General features: G+C 37.6%; 1 protein-coding gene across 2 annotated transcripts in view; it reads right to left on the bottom strand.

Moving 5' to 3' along the window:
* The window catches only part of LOC121296726 (granule associated Rac and RHOG effector protein 1-like), a 49,724-nt gene that overhangs the window by 17,067 nt on the left and 10,108 nt on the right, over positions 1–22,549 (bottom strand). The window contains exons 2-4 of one of the 2 annotated variants that reach the window (XM_041222500.1): positions 10,336–10,392; positions 5,953–7,409; positions 170–370 (exon numbers count right to left, since the gene is read on the bottom strand). In XM_041222500.1, coding sequence (XP_041078434.1) covers positions 170–370; positions 5,953–6,465 — 714 coding nt within the window. In that variant the 5' untranslated portion in view covers positions 6,466–7,409; positions 10,336–10,392. The remainder of the gene's footprint in view (positions 1–169; positions 371–5,952; positions 7,410–10,335; positions 10,393–22,549) is intronic. The other variant, XM_041222501.1, reaches the window with a different exon arrangement.

Raw genomic sequence — 22,549 nt, forward strand, 5'->3', positions numbered from 1 at the left:
AACAAAGTTCAACACAGCTTCACTTCATACAAAAATAATGAGCAAATGCAGTTTTCCCAAGTAACTGATCTAAAAAATCAGGAATGTGAACACTAAAGCCTTCTAATGTATTCCTGTAGGATCAGCCAGCTAGGAATACTTATATAAATAGAGAAGCCGGTTGGCATACCTCTGCAGCACCTTTCCATGACCTCACAGCCTCTGCTAGCTCCGTACTGGAGGGGTCATTCCGCGTGGTGTTCATCCTCTCCTGGGCTTGGGCCAGCACCTCTGTGAAGCAGGACTGAGCCACGGGCTGCACCTTCTGCAGAGCCTGGGATAAGAACTGAAAGTGGACCTGCATCACCGTCAGAAAACACCGGCCCAGCACCTGAGGAAGGGAGAAAATGAAAAGAAAAGGCCGCTTGAGATATTCTGTTATTGTGACTATTTCCAACAATACGTATCAAAATCTTTCACCTTTTCAGCATCCATGTGTGACTGTGCGTTATTTTTATGATTTATTTGTATTATGGCTTATATTATATATAACGGCGAAAAGCCATGTTTTGTTTTGTTTGGCACGACGAGCGAGGTGCCCTCCGCCATGTTTTTAAATGCCTCATGGGAATGTGTGACTGTCAGATACTGATTGTGTAACTGGCTGGCAGTCACGCAAACTGATTTCGACTACATGAGAGTAGATGTTAAACTTCATGCTGATTTGAACTCAGCTTTCTCCAAGATAAGCACCAACTAAGACATAGCTTTACAGGAAACTAATGTGATCCATCTGCATCTCCATCCATTTGTGTTGCTTTCCATCTGATGATGTAGATATCCTTCTGTTTGGTGTTGATTGATGAAGTGTAATGCTGGCTTCAGGGATCAGTTTATTTTGCCTCCCCAGCGCATCAGCACACACAACTGCTGCCATGCTGGCTCCGGGGATCAACCCAGTGCGGTCTCCCCAGCGCATCAGCATGACAACCGTCTGGATTGAGCTAAGTAGGGTACATCTCTGGGGTCTTCAAGATAATTAATAGCTAGTTAACCCCTCGGCCATAAATATAAAAGATCTGCAGTTTGGCTGCACACGTTCATGAGAGGAGAACGGGTGAGCAGTTAGGAGTAACAATAATAGTAAAAAGATAACAAATTGCTTTGTTTGCTGGTTTTGTAACCAGCATACTACTTGTTACTATTCATTGTTTGTTTGGTCAACCTGCCCTTTATTTTGAATGTTTGTTAATTAAAGCACAGAGTGCCGTAGCGTCTCAGTTTGCCCCACCATTACCTGTTTGTTGTGGTTTCTGTTTCTGGTCTGACGTCACCACCAGAACCATCCTGTTGACACCATGTCATTGGCCTTTATAACTTAGTGCATAATGTGTCAATGCCAGGGAATCTCGACATGGCTTATTTTGGTAATAAACAAACAAAAAGCAAATTTATCAATAGCAAATACCCCCTCCCCGCCAAAGCTGTAAATACAAAATCTATGCAATTGGTAGCATGAAAGATTAGATTAACATGACTGTAGCCGAGGTGTGTCAGTATGTTTGTAGTGTATGTACTGTACGCACACGGACAGGCACCACTGGTCCTCCTGTGTTAAACAATGTCCTTACCAAGTTTCATCAGAATTGGATAAGTAGATACAGCACCTTAATGCTGTATGTGAAAATTCACAACCGTCGGCATCTTCACCTAACAGATTAGTAGACAATCAGAACCACATCTTCACCAAAAGCCCAACAATCACTTCAGATTTGTTTTTAGGTCAGATAAAATGCATTTCTATTATCAAAGTAATTCTACAATAAATGCATAACATTTATTGCAAAATTCTTCCCCTTTTTTAATTTTTATTTTAAACTGTCTATTTTTTGCACTATTGTGCTACACATACTGTGCCAATGCCTCACATTGCAATGCAGCCAATGTTTTATTTGGGATATAAAAGTGTGGGGAAATGAAGACAAGCTAACAGTTTTCACACCAACTCCACATCTCCCCTATAAGCTTCCCTAATAAAGAAAGTACAGTCTCTGAATTCTGCATACTGATGCACAAGATCACTACTCTGCCAGAACGGTGGGCTTTACAGTACATAATAAATCTAATTTATAATTTTCAGTGTCAGTAATGGAGGGTCTATTCAATGCCCAAGACACACACTCGTCCCGTGCTAACAGAGTTCAGTAAATCAATTAAATTAAATTGCCTTCTCTAAATGGAGTGGAATTGTTTTGACAGTTTTAATCTCATCAGGTAACAGTCTTCCACCCCCTCCATATCTTAACTGAGCCATGTAGCCACAGTTGTTGAAGAGTTAACGAAGAATGGACAACATATGCTGTGTTCTGCACTACCTTAAAATGTCAGCTGTTTACAAAGCTGGCTTGTGCTGCTGCCATCTGAAATGAAATGCTACCAATAAGACGCCAACAGTGAACACAAATAATCCACAAACGGTTTGCTATTCAGAAAAAATTCCTTTGAAAACCTGCACAGTTTTACACTCCCATCACAACTGCTCCGACAGCCTTCAATATTCAAACACCTTGCGTTGTCATTTACTCAAATTCCCCTGCCACAATCTTCTTTCACACACATTCTGCTTAACTGTCAGTCCTGTCAGTTACTATGGAATTGTTCCATTAGTTTATTAAGAGATGTCCATCACACAAAGGTTTCAATCATTATTAGTTAAGCTGAAATATTCATTCAAGTGAGGTATTAGGGATGCACCGAATCCAGGATTTGGTTTCGGATTTGGCCCGAATACCTACTTTTTGAGCAGTGTTCGGATTCGGCCGAATACTTAGGAGTCGATGAACCAAATCTGAACCCCTTATCCGCCCAGACGCACATCCATTTCAATACATCCCTCCAATGTGTGCAGCTCTTTAAATAAAAGACACAAATCTGGTATTGAACATAACTGCTGTATTTAACAACAAGAACACGTTTGATGAACTCTGTTGTAGCTCTCAACTCCCTATTACTGGTGACACACGCACTATACACAGTCACGCAGCTGCTGAATGCAAACATACCCCCGTATGCAACAGCACATTCACATCACACATTTCATGGAGTAAAGTTATGCACTAAACCTGTAATATATACTAACGGCAAACTGTTGTAGACTTTTGTGCTTTGTCGTTTTGTCTGTCAAACTTGTGCTAGAGCTTATACTGAGATAAAAAAAAATAATATTCAGTGCACAGAAATATATATTTTTTGTAACTTTACAACTGTCAGATGTGCAAGACGTTGTTGAACAATAAGCTTTAGTAAATTAAATTATGTTACTGTAATGTGCCAATATGTTGATTTATTTATGAACTGCTGTGTTTTATTAAAATATTTTTAAAACTTTCATAGCCTATTTGATATGTGTTACACACACAGTGCACTTAAATCAACATGGGTTTTATTTCGCAGGGAGATTCAGGTCAATATATTCAACATGTAAAGTGAGTGTGAATTGCTTGAGCAGTTTAGTAAATGTATTTAATTGTTTACTTGTGGTGGCGATTCTATCTGGAGAGCCTTGTAACAACGATTTATCGTATTGCTTGAATTGTTTTATACAGTAAACAATATCTATCAAAATTGTGCAAAACCACTCCATAATTTTGCACTCTTTCATTTAACCTTGTGACAGCAGGTAAAGTTTCTATTTGTTTAATATTTCTTGCTTCACACAGTCCCACCCAGTCAGAGACTCAGAAAGCCAATCAGCTGCTGTATATGTCTGATTGATGGAAACGATCCTCGCAGGCATGTGTGTGCTTGTGGTAACAACTAAGTAAAACAATTCAATTAATTCAGCGACAGTTCGCACAATTCACACTCACTTTACTGAATACATTGCAGTTTAGAGAGGTGAGTTACAAAACCTGACTTTCCTTAAAGTGTCCCGAGACTGTGGAGCCTGTTGGCAACCCTGCTCTCAGATCAGGTGATACTGGTTGAAACGTCATTAAAGAAAATAATGGGTTACAGCAAAGATACAGATCTCCTTTCTTGTAAAGATAAAGAAAATGGTTCTGTATTTTGACATTTCTGTTGTAGGGGGAGAGGGCTAGCAGTAAATTGTGTATGTTTCAAACTGAAATCTTATTCAAGGATATATTTCCATTTGAGAATTTAAAAAAACTGTTAAACTAAAAGACTCAAAACTATAGACTGTGTAGCTGCCAGTCTGTTTTTCAATCAACAATTTCCTTCAGGTTTTCTTGACAATTTTTGTAGTTTCGGTATTCGGGCCGAATCTTTTGAGGTGGATTCGGTATTCGGCCGAATACCAAACACTTGGCTTCAGTGCATTCCTAGTGTTAATTAAACATCTCTTGACTTAATAACAGTTTAATAAAAAAATCTTGATCACATTTATGTAGCCTAACTCATCAAAAAATACTTTAAAAAAAAAAAGAAAACTACAATTAAAATATTTAATGAACACGGTCTCCTATCCAAAAATATGAAAGCCAAAACATACTTGAGCAGTATTAACATCTGCCAGCAAAGACCCATACTGTAGCACTGATCTCTTTGAAACTGAACTGTTCATGTATTAAATCTTTTTGCTGTCAAACACTACACTCATTCAAACAACGGCTGTCATAGTGGTAAGATTGCAGTAATTTCTGTGCAAAAGTACTTTGTCAGTATTGATAAGGTCAGTATAGCTCAGCTTTATTTACTATTTGCAAAAATGATGCTATAAAACAGAAGCTTACAGAAACGAAACCCGTTCTCCTGTTCCACAATAAAAGCAGCCTGCTTATTTAGATCTATGTGGCTTAGCAGATTCAGACTTTGCTTCACTGCATTCTTTTCACAGTGGTTCACTTCATAAAGATTTCCTAATAAACTATGACATTTTCAAGCACATTTGGCATCTGAAGCATTGCAATTTGCCAACAAAGCATTCTTAAATGCAATGCACCATTTTGGACTTTCATATTGTGCAGTAAAAAAAAAAAAATAACTGTAGAAAATTCGCCTGACCAAGTTTACACTTTATTTCTAAACAAAGATACAGTAAATTAACACTTGTAAAAATCTAGTAACTGTTTAAATGCATTTGTACAAATACTGTACAGTATTGTATAACTAATGTTCATAAGGCTTCCACCTTTAAGATTTATTATGTTTACTGCTATATATAGTTTAGAAAATCTAGACAAACTTACAATGAGCATCTGGCAAGTCATGCTTTTTCTCCACTTTGTTTTTGTATTGCATTGCAATCACGTACTGACTCAATTACGTTATTAAACAGAGGCTTATTTCTCCCAAAAATGAATACTCTTGAGACTTGGAGATGTAGTCCACATTTTTTTTTTTTAAATTCAATGCCAAATTATTTTTATTTATTCCCCCCCCCCGAACTTTCTTTTCCATATCACACTAGCCTCCTACAAGGCTATCGTGCATTTGCGTCATTCATATGTCCCCCATATAAAGACGAGAAAAACATTTTTTATCTGTCCCACTATGAGGCCAACAGGCATGAAAGATAAATCTGACCCTTTGTGTTTCTTTTTTAACTCTCATTCTATTTTAGACCTCCCTGTGATTGTATTACAACTCCTTATGTTCTTACATCACCTTTCATTAAACTGGACCGCGCAAACAAAAACTGAGATAAGAACTATGAATAATAAAAAAAAGGATAATTTAAGAAGTTGCAAGTCAAGCTGAGCCTGCAGGTGTATTCAGAGGAAGAAAAAACATTGTGTGAATGCGTATCTGTGTCTGTAAGAACATATTAAACATATTATTCTTTCTCTGCATGTGAGGGAAGCACAGTGCGCCACTTACAGATGTGGTAATAAGCTCCATAGCGAATGATCACATCAGCCACACCTGCACATGCACATAGTAAGAGACAGTACATATCAACAATAAACTAACTAAACCCGCTCATCCATACAAACATACTTCACTGCTTACCTCAATGTCTTGCAGGCTGAACTCGTTTTGATCTTTGAAGTTGGCGGCTCCCGCACTTAGCTCCATCAGCATCTTGGCTATCTCAGGCTTTATTGCTGCCGTGAGCCGGCTCGCTGCATCCATGACATGTTCCTGCACGTCTTTCAGTTGCATAGCTGCTTTGGAATAGTGTGAGTTCCTGAAAACACCGCTGAAGAGGTCTGTGAGGAAAGTGCTTGCCCGGCAAAACACGTTAAGAGCGTCCAGATACTTGGAGATTCCCTGCTGGATGTCGGCGATGGGGGTGGTGTGAGGGACCAGGTGGCCGCAGTTGCCCCCAGCAGCAGCTGAGGAGGCCAGGGAGGATGGAGAGGAGGAGGAGGAGGAGGAGGTCGATCCCAATGGGGCGCTCAGGGTTCTGCTCAACTCTGGCATCTGATACTGTTGGTGCTGTTGCACTTTCTGCTTAGACCCGCCAAGCAAAAAGCGCCGCTTGTAGTCCATTTTACTTTCCTGCACGCTGCAACAATACATAGGTGTTGAGCTGACTCGGATTCTCTGTGGGTTTTGAGATCACAGCCTCAAGGGTAATTCTTCTGCAAATGTTCAGTTAAGTAAAAAGAAGATAGCTGTAGACTGTGTGTGCAATTTCACAAAGAGGCATTTCCGAAGGCGGCCGTCTGTACTGTTTGTGTGCTGACCTACTGTTATTTTCTGTGCAGCACTGCTGCAGATCACAACTACTATAACAGTCCAAGTATGCCTAAGAATAAGCAGCTTAAAAGTACTTCCTCTCGCTTCTATTTTAAATAAAAAAGAAGGTCATTAGTGGGTGACTAATCAGATTTCAAAGATCCCTGTTGAAAAGTAAAAAAAAAAAAAGAAAAATAAATAATCCTCAAATGTTTTTTTTTTCAGTAACCATCAGTTCTGTTTAATCTTCAGCTTTCTCAAAAAAGTGCTTGATTATCCAGGATCTTTTTTTTTAAGTTTTTTAAATTTTAATACATATGTCCTAATGTAAAAATACAAAAATATTTAAATGTAAATGCAAAAAAAATGTAGAGAACACCGGTCAACAGCGAGGATATAAAATAAAACCCACAAAAACAAAAATAGTCTTACAGTGTTGAGGCTCTCCCCTGTAAAAAGTCACCAAGCTCTCTTTCTGTGTTTGGAATCACAGAGAGATTGTAGGTTAAATACTTTGACAGATCCAGTCCGTCAATGCTCCTTTTCACATAGTGCAGCAAAAGCTCTCTGTTACTTTGTCTTGACTTCAAAGGAGTGTGCAAGACCGAATCATTAAAAACTGATGGGACTTTGTTTTCACAGGCCTTCCCCTCCTTTCCTTCTCCTTGCTGAGGTAGTAATAAAGTTCTAGTGGAAACAAGTGGTGCTTCCAGATTGAATTTCACTCCGATTGTCGTCTTAAGTAAGAAAGCACACATGTATTTGTAAGGCCTCTAGGTCATTTCCTTCAAGAGAAAAAAACAAAAACGGAAACATAAAGTTGCAAAGGTTACAAAACAATGGTAGCTGCAACCTAACTGGAATTTCTTATCCTGCTTCTCCATGGAGATTGACTGCCCAACATATACAGCAGCTCACTTTAAAATATGTTTGCGTAATAACACTCAGCTGGTGTACCAGCTACCAAACTGAAAAACATTATTGTAACACGAAGAATGACTTCCTGTATTTTTATTAATTTTCTGAATAAATCTAATCCTACTTACTGTAAAAAGGGGCATGATGCAAATATTTGTTTTTAAAACTGGCAAAAGATTACACAAACAATAAACTTGCTACAGTAGTGCACTATTACAGTATACTGTTACAATTTTGCTTCAAATTAAGTGTTTAAGAAATGGACCTCCTATTAACACACACCTGGTTCTGTAAAATAAATCAAACACTGAAAACTCGATTTTACAGCTCGCTAGGTAAAGCCCTCAATGTCATTAGCACCATCCTGGGGAAAATTTCTCTTCGTTTTAGTTTGCATTGTATATGTACTTTTAACACAGAAAATCATTCCAATAGTGGAACAAAGAGTAAAAACATCCTAGAAAAAAGAAAACAGATAATTGTTTTGTTGTAGTACGTTCAAAATGTAGTGTTTTCATCTTTAACAAAGGGTTTGTTCACAGGTAACAAAGGATATATGGGATTTGGGGATGCAAGCAGTATTACAATTGCACCCTTTAGACCTACACAGTTCACAGAATGGTCAGTTTTGAGAAATGGGGAACAGTTCACCGAATCATCAAACAACTGAGATTTTAAAAAAAAGAGAACACATGAGCTAACAAGAATGACACCATTTCCAGTACCAGCATTTTATCTATCAAAAGGACGTTTGAAAATGCTGTACAGTAAAATGGCATCTCCACAGTGCATTGTTCTGGGGCCTGGTTTGCAGCTATAAAGTGTGATTTTCTGTAAACATTCACAAGCTCTGCTACACAAGGACAGCTGACACAGTATCACCTCATGCAATTCACACGTTCAGAAAACAAATGTGCATTTCGAGGAAAAACACCATCTCATTTGCTTCAGAAAATAATTACGATAACACATTATCAAAATGATATCTACTGTAATGGAGGATTTAGAAAAAAATACACTCATAAATATGAATCCAAGGTTGCCTTTAGGTTCCATCTAGATTACAACCAACCAAAATCATTTAAAATTTTAAAATTTTAAAATTTCAAAAAAAAATTTTTTCCGAGGCTCGAGCGATGAATGGTCTAGTACAGCATGTCCTGTACTTTGCTAATCATGTATTCAGCTGATAGATTTATTTGAGCCCTGCAACTCTGCTGTTTCTTTGTGATCTATAAAGACACTGGGAAAGCTGACTTCTGTAGTTTACACAAAGAATACTTTTAAAATGCTGGAAAAATTAAACTGACTCTGTAGCAATTTCACAGTCTGCTTGGGGAACTGCAGCTGTCTGCAACGCTAAACTTTTTTTTATCAACAATTCCTGCATCCCCATGTCAACAAACAGTAGTGCGCAAATCGGTGTTTACAGTCAGAGTCGGTGCTGTTGCATTCTACTGACCTAACACAAACTTCACTCCCTCTGAACGTCACAGCACAAGGGCAAAGCAGGGATACCCGATTTACAGTACTTACCTTCCAAGAACTATCACTGAACTTCTTTCAAAACGGCACAACACTTGTAGGAAAGATAATGCCAGAAAACTGCACATCGATCTCTAGTAGGGCAAGTTTTCTGTAAAGTTACTTAGTGTAGAAAGAGTTACATTTACAGTGGTTGGCTTTAAATGAATTGAGATTATTGGATTGGACTGGATTAAGAAACTACTATACTTATATTGTGAATTCTTCAATAGTTGAGTTTCACATTTTGATTGCAATGCAGTAACCAATGTATACCGCAACTTTAGTTTTTAATTAAATTCTCCTAAATTTAACTGATAACTTAATAATCATATGAGAATGATATTGGCACTATCTGGTAAAACACTAAAAACGGACGCCAGTTTACTACACTACAGCTATGTGTTCAGCTATGAATATACTGTAGGCTACATCACATACATAGTGTATTTAGCAATTTTCCATTATATTTGACATATAAAAAAGGAAAATGCATTAAACAGATTAGTCATATTACAAGCAACTTCAAAAATTCATTTTGACCTTGTACAATTTAATCTTGTGGTTTGAGCATCACACGTACCAATAATCCAACTATGGGCTATAACCGATTATACTGTAGATACAGCACAGTCTGAATTCCTGTTTAGGCAGATAAGATACAGCAGCGGATTCATTAGCAAGGTCCCCTATGTGTTTGCAAATTAGCAAAGCAATTAAGAATACTGAGGAAAAGAAATGGGATGCCATAGATGCAAGAGTATGTATGACTATATCCAGAAGAGTTTTCTTCAAATGCATTTACAGTCCCTTTGAATGCTAGGGACCCTAAACTTGCAGGCACGTTATACCTGTGCTTGCTAAAGGCTGTTGTAGCACACTCATTACCTAAACAACCTGGAAAGCCAGTCATTTTCCACTATTCGGAAAAAGATGATAAAAGTGGAATTGTGAAATAAAATCCAAGTTTCACTGTTTAATAATGGAAATTCTGTAAGACTCCCATTGTACAGAGAAGCTTTGTAATTGAAGGAGGAGCTACTTGGTATACTGTGTTGTCGACTACACCATTGTGTACAGATCAATACAATAGACCCCACTTTGTCACTGACCTTCCACTTATTACTACTGAGCAATGAAACCTGCAAGCTCACAGCATCTCCCAAGACCCTACTTATCATAGACCAGGTGGGCAGAGTTGGAGTTCTGCAAACTCAAGACTACATTCAACTGTAGAATAAATATATACATAATACATAACCAACATACCTCATATACATATTATGCAGTGCCAATGTTTTCTAGTCATGCATCACATTGTTTCCACTGAAAAAAAAAAGGAAAATCATTTAACTTGTCAGTGAATATTACTCCAGTTATAAAGAGATTTTTATTGCATATTAAAGCCTGTTAAAGATAAGATGTTCTGCTATATACAGCATTGCTGTTGGGTGAGCTACACATTTCTGCTCCTGATGATTCCAATAAAGAAGGCTCAGAAACAGTAGATATAATAAACAACTATAAATACACTCCCAGCCAGGGAGTTGCATTTCACTCCATCACTGAGAAAGACCTATAGTCAACATGTGTGAAATCCATTTCTTTTAGTGTCAGGTACATATTCTGCCACTGAGCTTTTTAGAGTTATGGATGAGCCAAAAAAGCATGCTTCTGCTATTCCTATTTGCAGCAGTAGCAGGTTATAAATCTTCAGGCTCTGTTAAGCTTAACAATCAAATGCTGTTTTTGTTTTAGCATTTCACAAGTACCATATCATAGGTTGACATGTTTACTGTATATGCCCCCCTCCCCCCCCACACCGTTTAAGCTCTTTAGCTCTTTAGTAGAACCTGACTTGGGGTTTGTACATCCCAGTTCAAGCACAATGGCATCCACACAGCAGTCTTCAAACAAATCTGTACCTCTGCTTTCTCCAGCCGAACGTAATGGGGCTTGCAATTCAAACAAACACCTCCTGGCAGCAAAGACTGAATTACCTTATTCTGAAAACAACATTCTGGCTTAATGTTAGCGCATGACTGATGAGGGAGAGATCAAGAGAGTCAGAAGCATTAGGGCTGTGCTTTCAACATCTGGTCCAGAAGACTGTATACAGTTTCACAACAAATGCCTATGAACAATTTTGTCAAAATTGGACAAGCAGTTACCAAGATACAGCCTTCAGTAGCACAGCCAGTAGCCTGATAAAAGTAGATTCTTGTGACTTTTATTTAAGCAAATACCCTGCAGCTGTGAATATATGACCGTTGAACGTATGGGAATCATTACACATCTCAGCTGTCCTGCGAAGGATATTAAAACCAAGGACCACTGTAGCCTAGGTGTACGTCTCAAACAGTATATTACTAAAAGCACATCTCCCTGCCACAGCTTCTACCTCTGAAGAAAGAAAGTCAAACATATCACACTGCAAGAATCTAAAAAAGATTAATAATAATCTCAGCTTCTATAGCATAGAGTACAGCTGTTGAGATGAACAGTCCCTTATGATGGAAAGCAAAATCAGCTGTGGAATATATATATATATATATTGCTCCTAAATAGTATGGTAGTATTTAGGATGCTCACTATATCCTAACAAATCTGAAGTTATTTGTGCCACTTAACAAACCTCTACAGTATATGACAATCAACAAGTTTCCACATTCTGCCTCAGAGATTTAAACAGTCACAACTTTAACAAACTCTTTGCGGTTGCTTAATAAGATTACTAACCTGCACCATGAAACCAAGCTGTAATAGTTTCAACAGCAAATTAGGACTGCCTGTAAAACCATCTGCAGTCTACAATCCTGAGATCGGAAAGCTAAACAAAGGTAACTGAATGGATGTAGAAACAAGTATGCTCCCTTGAGATGGTTTGATGTTAAGTGTGCTTCTATGTTTAACAAGGTTACGTACTTGACTTTGGTTCTTTTAATCCGTAATGACAGTTCTAAATGAAACTTAGTACTACTATAGTTTAGGACTAGGGCTGTAACGACGGGTACATTTTGACCGTCGAGCGTTCAGAACACATTACCGAACGAAGGTTCGAACCGTCGATGGTGTTCATTTGCATAATTCATTGGTGACGTCATCATAGCTGCTTGTTTATATTTGACTGAAAATCCTATTATTTTACAGGTAATCCATATGAACACAATAAAACATTAACATGTAGTTTAAGAATACGTTACATAGAACAAGAATCATGTTTATATCATTTAAATAAAAATGCACGTTGTTTATTTACATGTAATTGAGGCTGCTTGTGATCTATACAGTAAGCTTGCATTGCAGCAGCACCAACTGCAGCAGACAAAGCTTTATTTAACTACTACTAAAAATCTTAATAATACTAATAATAACATGAACTTACGCCTGTGACCACAGAGATTGGTTATACCTCCATGATACGAGTTGCTTGCACAGTTTGCATACAGTTTGGGCAGTTAACAAATAAATCCTAAACAGCAGAGCAGTTTCGAGACATCTCTTTAAAAACAATTTACGCTATACAGTAGGGATGGGACGGTATAAAATTTGCATGGTATGATAACCGTTAAAAAAAATACTGTGGTAACCTAAATATCACGGTATAGAGTACATCATGCAAGCTGTTAAATAAAGGCTAAAAAAAAGGACTAACGTAAATCACTTACATTACCATAATTCACAAAAATAAAACCAACAAAACACACTTCCTTTCATGGAATAATTTAAACATTTCTTATTTAGTATTTTACTATGGCAAATAACTTGGTACGTTTCTTTTTTATAAAGACAATCAGAATAATTAAAAAAAAAAAAAAAAAACCTGAAGTTGTACACTCTCAGTGTTATACTACAACAGTATTAAGATCTATTATTTGCTCAAAATGACGTGGTGCTGTAGTTTGCTAAAACATTTTAGCATAGAAAATTAAATGAACAAACAAATAAATAAATAAATACTTTGTTTAGCTGATGGCAAACAGAACTGGGAAATGATCGGTCTTTTGCTTAAAACACAACATGTACCTGTATAGTATTTTAATAGTAAAACATGTTATTGGATTTACATTTACGACATTGCACAAGTAAGCTTCCAGTGATTATTACACATGTGGAGTTTGTGTAAAAAAAAAAAAAGATTTCTTCACTTACCTAAGAAAACTGGAATACTGTTACTACAAATAGTTTAAACAAAACTACGTTGCTAATAGGCTATCCTGCTGCAGTCGCGGGTCTGCGCTAGTTTTGTCTGAGACATTGGTCGTGTTCTTATAGCGCAGATTGCCGCAGTTCTGCACAGTGCAAGAACTACGATGCGCTAATAGTCACTCAACACCCACAGAAATCCTGCAGATTCTGCAGCCGCAGGGTCTGCGCTAGTTTTGTCTGAGGCATTGGTCGTGTTCTTATAGCGCAGATTGCCGCAGTTCTGCACAGTGCTGCACAGAATCTCGGAGATTGTGATGTATAATTTTACAATAAAGTTAATGTTTATCTATTACATTAAACTGACCTGTTGATAATCCAGACAAATGTATATAGCACGTTGAAAATGTGTGCTCCACTGCAAGGTTTGAAGCAGACGTTTCTCTAAAAGCTGAGTGTGACGCTAGAAAGAGAGCAGCCTGCGCAGCAAGCTCTGGGTAACAGAACGCAGCAATTGAAACGTGTATTCTGTGTTCTTGACAGTTTCCTTCAAAACCATTATCAAAATACGGTATCATTTCACAAAAAGAATTACAATAATTGTGGTTTAGAATAATATTAATACCGTAATGTACCTAAACCGCGGTAAACTGAAAAACCGGTATACCGACCTATCCCTAATATACAGCGCTTTGCTGTCGAGACGGCGAATGAAGAAATTAAAGGTTTGCCTCTGGATAACATGAGCTGGAGCGGAGAGGGGCCGACGGCGCTCAGTTTTCAAAATTAAAATTATTAGTGTTAGTGTATATTTTGTATGTTTCAAACATATTTTATCGTAGCATTTCTCTTTCACTGTCTTGCACACTAGGTATTCAGTACACATTTTACTGAAGCAATACAGCCACTAGAGGTACAAGCCCACTGCTTGGATGCTATACCCTGCTCCAGTTGTACTTAATGTTAACGATTTGGTAGCAGATTTTATTAACAACTTTTGTTTACGTAATATGCATTATATAAATCAAAAGCTCGAATTTTACATGCGAGTGACATTTAATGTGTGATTTATAGTATTTTCACACATTGTCAAACAGTTTCTGTTAACAGGAAGAAAAAAAATATAAATATACAGTGCGTGAACCCGTCTGACGAACCTTTTTTACTTTAAAACATTCTTCGAATCCCTGGCTAGCGATTGAACCTTCGAACACAACACTAGTTTAGACAAATACAATGCCATTATGTGTTATAAGGTTATACAACTGTTTCTAATGTTAACTTTTTATTCTTAAGGTTTAAACGTTTAAGAAAGTAAATCTACTTGCCCTTATGACTAAATCTCTCAAGCTAAACCAGCAGTGATCAACCCTCTCAATTTTCAATCAAATCTTAAATTAAACGCACATAGGGGTTTAAAGTAACACATCAATTATTATGAATACTGTACCTCATTATCACCAGACTGTTTCTTTTAAAAAGTAACAAGAGATGTGTGCCACAAAGTCTACAGGCCCAAAGCAAACATGGCTCATATTTCAGGACTCCAATATGTTGTATTGAAAGTGTTATGTGCTGAGGTCACAGTTTTCCTGTATTGACGGCTTCAGGTTTATTTTTAGTGACACATCAGAAATTAAAATTTTACAGTAGTACGCATGGTTGCCATGGATGCAATGAACACCCATGCCTGTTTCACTCTAGGTCACCTTAATCACAGTGTGTCTCATTCAGGTTACACAGAAGTTTAGCCTTATGTACAATTTTCTGTGCGAGACTTTTTTTTTCCACAGTACAGTTTGTTTACCTGTACAGGACACTAGCTTCCTTTGTGGGGTGTAATGGTATAGAAATGTTAAAGGTGTGATAATCGTTGAACCGTGGCTGTCACAGAAAACTACCGTTTTAGTAGTGTTGCAATCGACCACAGCACAGTACAAAACTAAATCGCACTTAAAAATGTAGACAACTGTAGTCCGTCGTTGAATAGCATCTGTAAAATGCATATAAACACTGTAAGAATACTCTTCTAAAACACAGCCCTGCAGGTACTGCTCTATAATACTACAGTATAGCATTAAACAGTTATGGTGCTTGACTCCATGACAGTGTTTTCTCTTTGTTGCATTAATTAATATAGTTAAACGATGGTGTCATTTATCATTAAATTGTGCAAGTTCGTAGTAAAAAGGCTGGGAATAGGGTCTCTTCAGATGCAGTATATGAATCACAGTCTCATGCCCTAGCTGTCCCAGCAAAAGAATCACCCGTGAAACTTACAAAATGTAAATTAAAGAAATAAATAATAAGACATAATCTGAAACCACTGCGCCCTATCAGTTTACATGCACAGAAATACTGTAACCCTGAGATTTACAATAAAATTAATTCTCATCTATACCTCTTTTTTTTTGCCTTCAAAAAACAGCTAGAACAGTACTGGCTAATCTGCATATTCTAACCCTGCACGTGCTCCTACAGTACCTCCATTTTAAATGAATCAGTACCAATTGCAATCTCTTTAATTAAATATCATTTAAATCCCACAAAAAAAAAATGCATCATGTTAAAAATATTTTAGGTATTTATCTCATTAGTATCTTGTGAAGATGCCTGCCACGACAGCATAAAAGACATATTTATTAATGTTAGCTAAATAATGAAAAGCTGTCTTGTAATGACAGTGTGGTTTTTTGTTTGTTTTTCATGAAATAACACAAACTGCGAGGTTTTGAGCTCTCTCTTTATTTATTTTTTAATTTAAAAATACTTTTGACAAGGGAGATTCCGGGCTAGGCAAGGTTTGTCACAGAAACCTAGTGTAAGATTTCATAGTCTGGCTTTCATGATACAAGGTGGGTAAATTTAGATATGCATGTGAAAGTATGTATTACTGGTATACCATACACCCCCACTAATGAGCATGCTACTAATATGTAACAACAGAAACTAGGGCTGTCAGTTAATTAATTTTTGATCGGTTAATTTATGGGTATTAGTTGATGAAACATCGGTAGATTAATCCGTGCGCATTTTTAATAAAGGTATTGTTCTTGTAGCGGCTGTCCTGCATAGTAATACTAAAGTAGTAATAACATCTTAAAAACCTAAAAATAAGCCCAATGGGAATTTGGTCTTTATAAAAGCATTTTTATTTTAGTAAATGTAACACATTTTCACAGAACATCCGCTCTTTCGGGCCAGTCACATATCTGAAAACACAAGCTGAGCAGCGTTTCCATCTACTGTGGCTATTGAGATGAGAATGCTTAACATGCTGTTGTGGTCAGAAATCAGAGAAAGTAATTCCACACAATGACCTCTATTTGAGGAATTGGTGCCAAAAGTTTTGAGTGTAACAGTGTCTCGTGAGCGACTCTGGAAACGCTCACGATAGACATCCTAGACTGCTGTAGCCAGTGCTGCTCCACATTGCCTTAACTGTACTGAACAATATATATATTTTTTAATTGACAGCTACCGGGAAGCCTCGGATATCTTTCATAATTTGAATGTTGGAAGAGGTGAATACATCCCTTCCCTTCCTGTGTCAGTTTGGGTACTTGTGTGTACCTCCCATTTTTAACAATCTGCAATTTTTCTTGAAAATGGATTTGTAACCAAATTGACTATGATGTCTTTTTTTTTTTTTTTGGTAAAAAGCAATTCTAAATATTACTTTGAAGTTCTCAATATAATTCTCAATAACAGTCTACTACTTTGCCAGATGAGCCGCCGAAAATAGTTATTTCAAAAAGTTTTTTACAGTGCTCGTATGTTCCAGTGAATAGTATTCAAAATGTTTATTTTATTCCAGTAAAACAGCACAATTTCTACAATTCATTACGTAAGTCGAGTAAAACATTCCTTCTCCGAGTGCATTTCGTTTCCGTACTTGTTTCCAAGGACACCGTGAATCAGGATGGAGTTTTGAGTCTCAGTTACGAGTTTACAAGTGATGTTGGGGATGAATGCTGAACTGTACAATCATAAAAAACAAAACAAAAAAAACCCATACAAATATGCATAAACACATACTGTGATTATCTTGGGTTTAAATAGGCACGGTACTAAAGATGACTAAAGACAAAAGTTCTATATTTTAGCAGACTAAGACTGTCTAAATTCCCTTGTTAAGAACTTCAAGTCAAATGGAAATATATGTTCAAATTTATGTACAGTACGAATCTCTTCCTCCTCCTCCTCGTCTGTTGATGTCACACTTTCCATGTCTTCCCAAAACACAGCCATATTTTCTTTGTATATTAGACAAGCGCAACAGTGGGGAGGGAGGATATTTTCAGGCTAAACGCAATGCTATAAAGTACTATTTTACCGGGGAAAGGGAATTGATACTTGAGTATAGACGCACTGTCTACTGCACGTCAAAAAAAATAAATAAATAAAAAAGCCAAGCGCTGATGTGCCTTGGCCTTTAAGGAGCTAAAAGGCATGTTGCAAATGTAGGTATTAATGACTAGACTAACTCTGCATTTGCTTTCACTCTGAAACCCTTTACTCTTACACACCCCCCCACCTGTATATATTCTGGCAAAATTGAGCTACAACAGTATTGCATTGAAAGTCTTAATTAAAGTGTATACAACCTATGTTAACAACTTTCTTTTTCTTTTTTTTTTTTACAATTACTTTTCTGATTTTCTCCGCAATTTGAAATTCCCAGTTATTTTTATTTCAACCTGGCCCACTGCTGCCACCCCCGCAGGAAAGACAAAGACGGACATGTGCATCCTCCGAAACGTGCCAGACAGGCATCCGCTTCTTTTCACTCTGCAGGCCTGCCATGCAGCCACCTCAGAGCTACAGTGTCAGAGGACCAAGCAGCTCTGGGCAACTTACAGGCAGGCCTGCAGGCACTCCGACAGTCCACAGGGGTCACTGGAGCGCAGTCAGCTAAGGACAACCCTGGCCAACCTAAGCCCACCCCCCGCCCCAAACCGGGCGGCATTCGGCCAATTGTGCGCCACCATCTGGGAGCTCCTGTCCACGGTCGGCAGTGGAATAGCCTGGATTTGAAGGCCGCATCCTGCACTGCCCGCAGAGTGCCTTTACCGGATGCGCCACTCAGGAGCACCCCTACGTTAATAACTTTTATCCTTTTCCAGGGTCCTACATAACATTAATGTGATTTCTACAGCAAGTAGTCCTACTTTAATTTAATACAAAATAAAGCTAACAAGCCATGTATTGCAGTGTTTTGGGCAGACTGCAAGCACCAGCCAAAAAGGGAAGCTGCTCCAGATTGCCTACAGTAAATCATGCTAATCTCTTAAGGAAGTGGTATGCCAGTTTGTGCTAATCAATATTAATAAAATGAATAAGAAATATCCCAAACCATTTGTGTATATAAATGTAATTTGTAGACCAGAAGTGATTTTCAGTTTCAGCATTACTCTTTTCAGTTTGATAAGTAATTTCCATGTTTTTCCATTTCATAAACCTATTACTTGATATTTATGTACTGGACTTCTACTTTCAAACTATGTTGTTCAAGTAAATGCCAATCCATTGTTTTTTTTTTTTTTGTTTGTTTGTTTTGTTATTTGTATTTGTTTTAAATCACGCAACAGTTAACAGAATTGAAAAAAATATAAAATAGAAAAAAATACAACTTACTGTTGAAATCACATTAATGTTTATAGAAAACGCAACAGAGACGAACTTCTGAAAGCAGTAAAATAAACAGTGTTCGAGATTGCGCATTCTCTGACACAGTAGTTAACGAGAAACGGCACCGTGAATCTTGGAAGACTAAAATTAAATGTAAGTACTGGTGGTTCCATTAATATTTTTAGAAACTTAAAATTGGTCTTCAAGTTACGCAACACTGTCTTGTAAAACTCGCTGGAATTCAGTACATGAAATGTTTGATAAGCTCAGTGAGCAAAGGTGTGCGGTAACCGCGGTGCTGTCAGGTCGCTCAGTTACAAAATCTGATGGTTGAATGCTTGAGCTGCACGTGTGGTGCCAGCGATTCAGATTGTATCCTCCCTCATTTCAACAGGTATTGCTATTGTCTTTTATCCAACACCCCCCCCCCCCCCCCCCCAAGAGTCTAATATGCTTTAGATCAGTGGTTCCCAATTCTGTCCTGTGGACACCCCTGTGTCTGCTGTTACCCCCCCCCACCCCAAACAAAATTTCTTTATTGAACACTCAATTAAAACAAAGAGTTCACCTAATGAAAGCTGTTGAATGATTTGAAAGAGATGGAGATTTCAAGTTATGTATGAAATTAAACAGAACTTGAAATCTCCAACTTCTTATAAGCTGAAGAATAGTTTAAAAATGTGATTAACCAAATTGTTAGCTCAATTGAGTGTTCATTTAGGTAACTGAGAGCTCAGTTGGAACAAAAACCAGCAGACACAACAGGTTGTGAACCATTGCTTTAGAAGTGAAGAAAGATCACTGTTTTCTGTGACTAAAACCACTGACATTTTAATTTTAATCCCATGGTTTTAATCACAAAGGACAGTAAAATTTTATCGTATTTTGTTTTTATTCTCTATGCATACGTTACGCTTCTCGCGAAAGGTCACTTTGTCCTCAAGTGTCAAAGCCCAGGCAAGTTCAAGATATATATTAATGCTTGTGTGAAAGATTCATGTTAGATTGCTATAACACGTCTTTTTTTGCGGTGCCTCTTTTGCAGCGTCTGGTTTGTTTTCAAGACAACAATAATTAACGTAAATCCGTTGTACCGTAATAGAAAATAAGGCACCACACAGGTACGGTCACCGCGTCGCCCACCGCTTCCCACTCCCTGTTAAACCGGTCGGCTCGGGCCGAAAAGACAGATACTTTTTACAAAGAAAGATTTGCATTTGAGGTGCGATATTCGACGTTTTAATTAGGTGTGTGTCAGGTGTGGGACTAACTAATACAAAACGGCGGGCCACGTGTTTCTACGTTTTGACGGCACAGGAAACATCATGTTTTGGGTTCGACTACCGACTGTTCGGTTTTTGAACCTGTCTTAACAGTCCATTTTGGTGGTGTGACACGAGAAATGAAATCACGGGGCCTCACCAAGTTTTTACAAACCTAAAACCTACATCATAAATAATGTACTTTATAAGAACGTAAATATATAAACCGCCTACAATGTGTAAACATGGTGACTCGCACACACAACACGGTCGCTAAAGTCTAACATAGGTTTAGCGGGGGAGTTAGGTGAGGGAGATAGGAGAGGAGGGGGAGGAAAGTTGTCATAAACGATTAAACCACAGAAAATTTTTTATAAGGTTGTGACTCTTGAAAACTTCTAAAGGATATCTATTGTATTGGGCCGTTTCAGAGAACTTGAATCCTCAGCAACCCACTGACCTGCCCTTCCATTTTTTTTAATGGAATGCCGATTTAAAATACTTGTATAAATATGCAATGGAAAGTACATAATTTTTTTCCATTGTAGGTTTCTCTATGTAAGTTTTAGGTTTGCAAACCATATTCGCAACATCCTCTTTTATTAAAGCAAATATTTCCAAGTATGATCACATTTTAAATATATTACACACATACATAAGACTTCTCGTTTATAGACAGTGTATCTGAATTTTCTGTTTTATGTGGAGTCTGTACAATGATGTGGAATAATAATAATAAAAACTAAAAGTTGAAGGGGACAGTACTTTACAAATGCATCAAATAACTGCTGTAAAAACTGATTTGCAATATTAGTATAAAAATATATAAATTTGATTGGACTATTCCATTGGTCATGTTAAGCTTTGTATGTAAGATGAACTAAACCTAGACTAAACTAAACCCACTAGGTGGAAGTCGGCCGACTAGAAAAGGGACTGAGCTACGGTACCCAAACTTAATGCCCTGAACGGGAAACTGTTTGGCATCCGCGGATTGGAGGAGCGGATGTGCTCATTAACCAAGGGGTCATGAGCGAGGATATAAAATAGGGGCGTAGCAAAGTAATCTGCTCCTTTGTAAATGGTTAGAAACATCCTAGGAGTCCCAGCATTTTCCTAAAAAACGTGAGTGCTCTGTTAGTCTGTCTAGATTACTAGCACGATCTAGAGCTGCCGCCGCAGGCCAGCATCAAACCCGGACACCAGCACTTCACTTTTCACTAGGAACTATCTTTGCACCACAAGCACTTAATTCACGCACTGTAGGAACTGTGTCTGTGTTTTGTGTGGGTGATAAAAACTGGACTTTTGGTTGCGGGTCAAAGCCATGGGATTTTACAACCTGAAGTGACACACGCTGCTGTATTCACTTCCATCATCTATTATTTACAGTTTGCCAGAAGTAGAAAACAAGCTTACCATAAACATTTTCTTTTCACATTTAATAATGCACTTATTTTACAGCCACGTATACTGAACAGGCTTTTTTTTTTTTTTTTTTTTTTTGCATACTACTGTATTTGAAATTGAAATAAGTTGAACTGACATTTGCCTCTTTGCTGTCAATTTAAGTTTCAACAGTTGTACTACTATGTGGCGCTACATTATTTGCATCGCCAGCATTTGACTACCTAAAGTCGATCAAATTTTTTTTTTTTTTTTTACTTTGCTGATGATCGCTGTTTAACTGTAAACAGCAGCGAATGCGTCCGAGACCAGCGCAGTGCAATATGGGATATCGAGTTTTCTTAAACAAAATTGGCGAGGGGGTGGCTAGTCTGTAAAAAAATATTTAGTAACTCACTAAAGTTATTTTTGTTCTGTTTTTTTTTTTTTAATTGTCTCCAAATGCACAATTCTGTGTAAACGTGACTTCTGTGAAAGCTTTTCACTGGGATGTTTTTATTTTATTTTTATTTTTTTTAAATCAGGCCTGATACAGACACACACATAATATTATTACTGGTATAGCAAATGACTTGCACAGTACAGTAATCTGTGACCCCCTGTGTCAAAGTGGTTAACAGTGTGCAGGTGATCAATGAACAGACAGACAATTACAATCCAGGTGCAAAGTTGTTTAATGGGTTTGAATGTCCAATGCCTGACGGCAAAACAAACAGTAAATAATAAATTATGCCAAGTAATACAGCGCCGTGTATTACTTAAATTGTAATCCCCAGGTTTGCCCCAAAATAAGTCCCGTTCTTTATACAACCACATGAAACACAAAACACATACACAAGTCTGTTAGTGCTTGTGATGCAAATACAGTTACTGTGATACAAGGGCAGTGCTGTTCTGGGTTTGTGCTGCCCCTTGGCGACAGCTCCAGAACTTGTTAGCTGTCTACTAATAACAAGACACAATTAGACAAACAAACAAACACTCACGTTACGGTTACACAAAACACAGGTCCTTCCGGGTTCTTTTCTCTAACCAAA

Source organism: Polyodon spathula, chromosome 21, assembly GCF_017654505.1.
Source record: "Polyodon spathula isolate WHYD16114869_AA chromosome 21, ASM1765450v1, whole genome shotgun sequence".
In the NCBI taxonomy this organism is placed as follows: Eukaryota; Metazoa; Chordata; class Actinopteri; order Acipenseriformes; family Polyodontidae; genus Polyodon; species Polyodon spathula.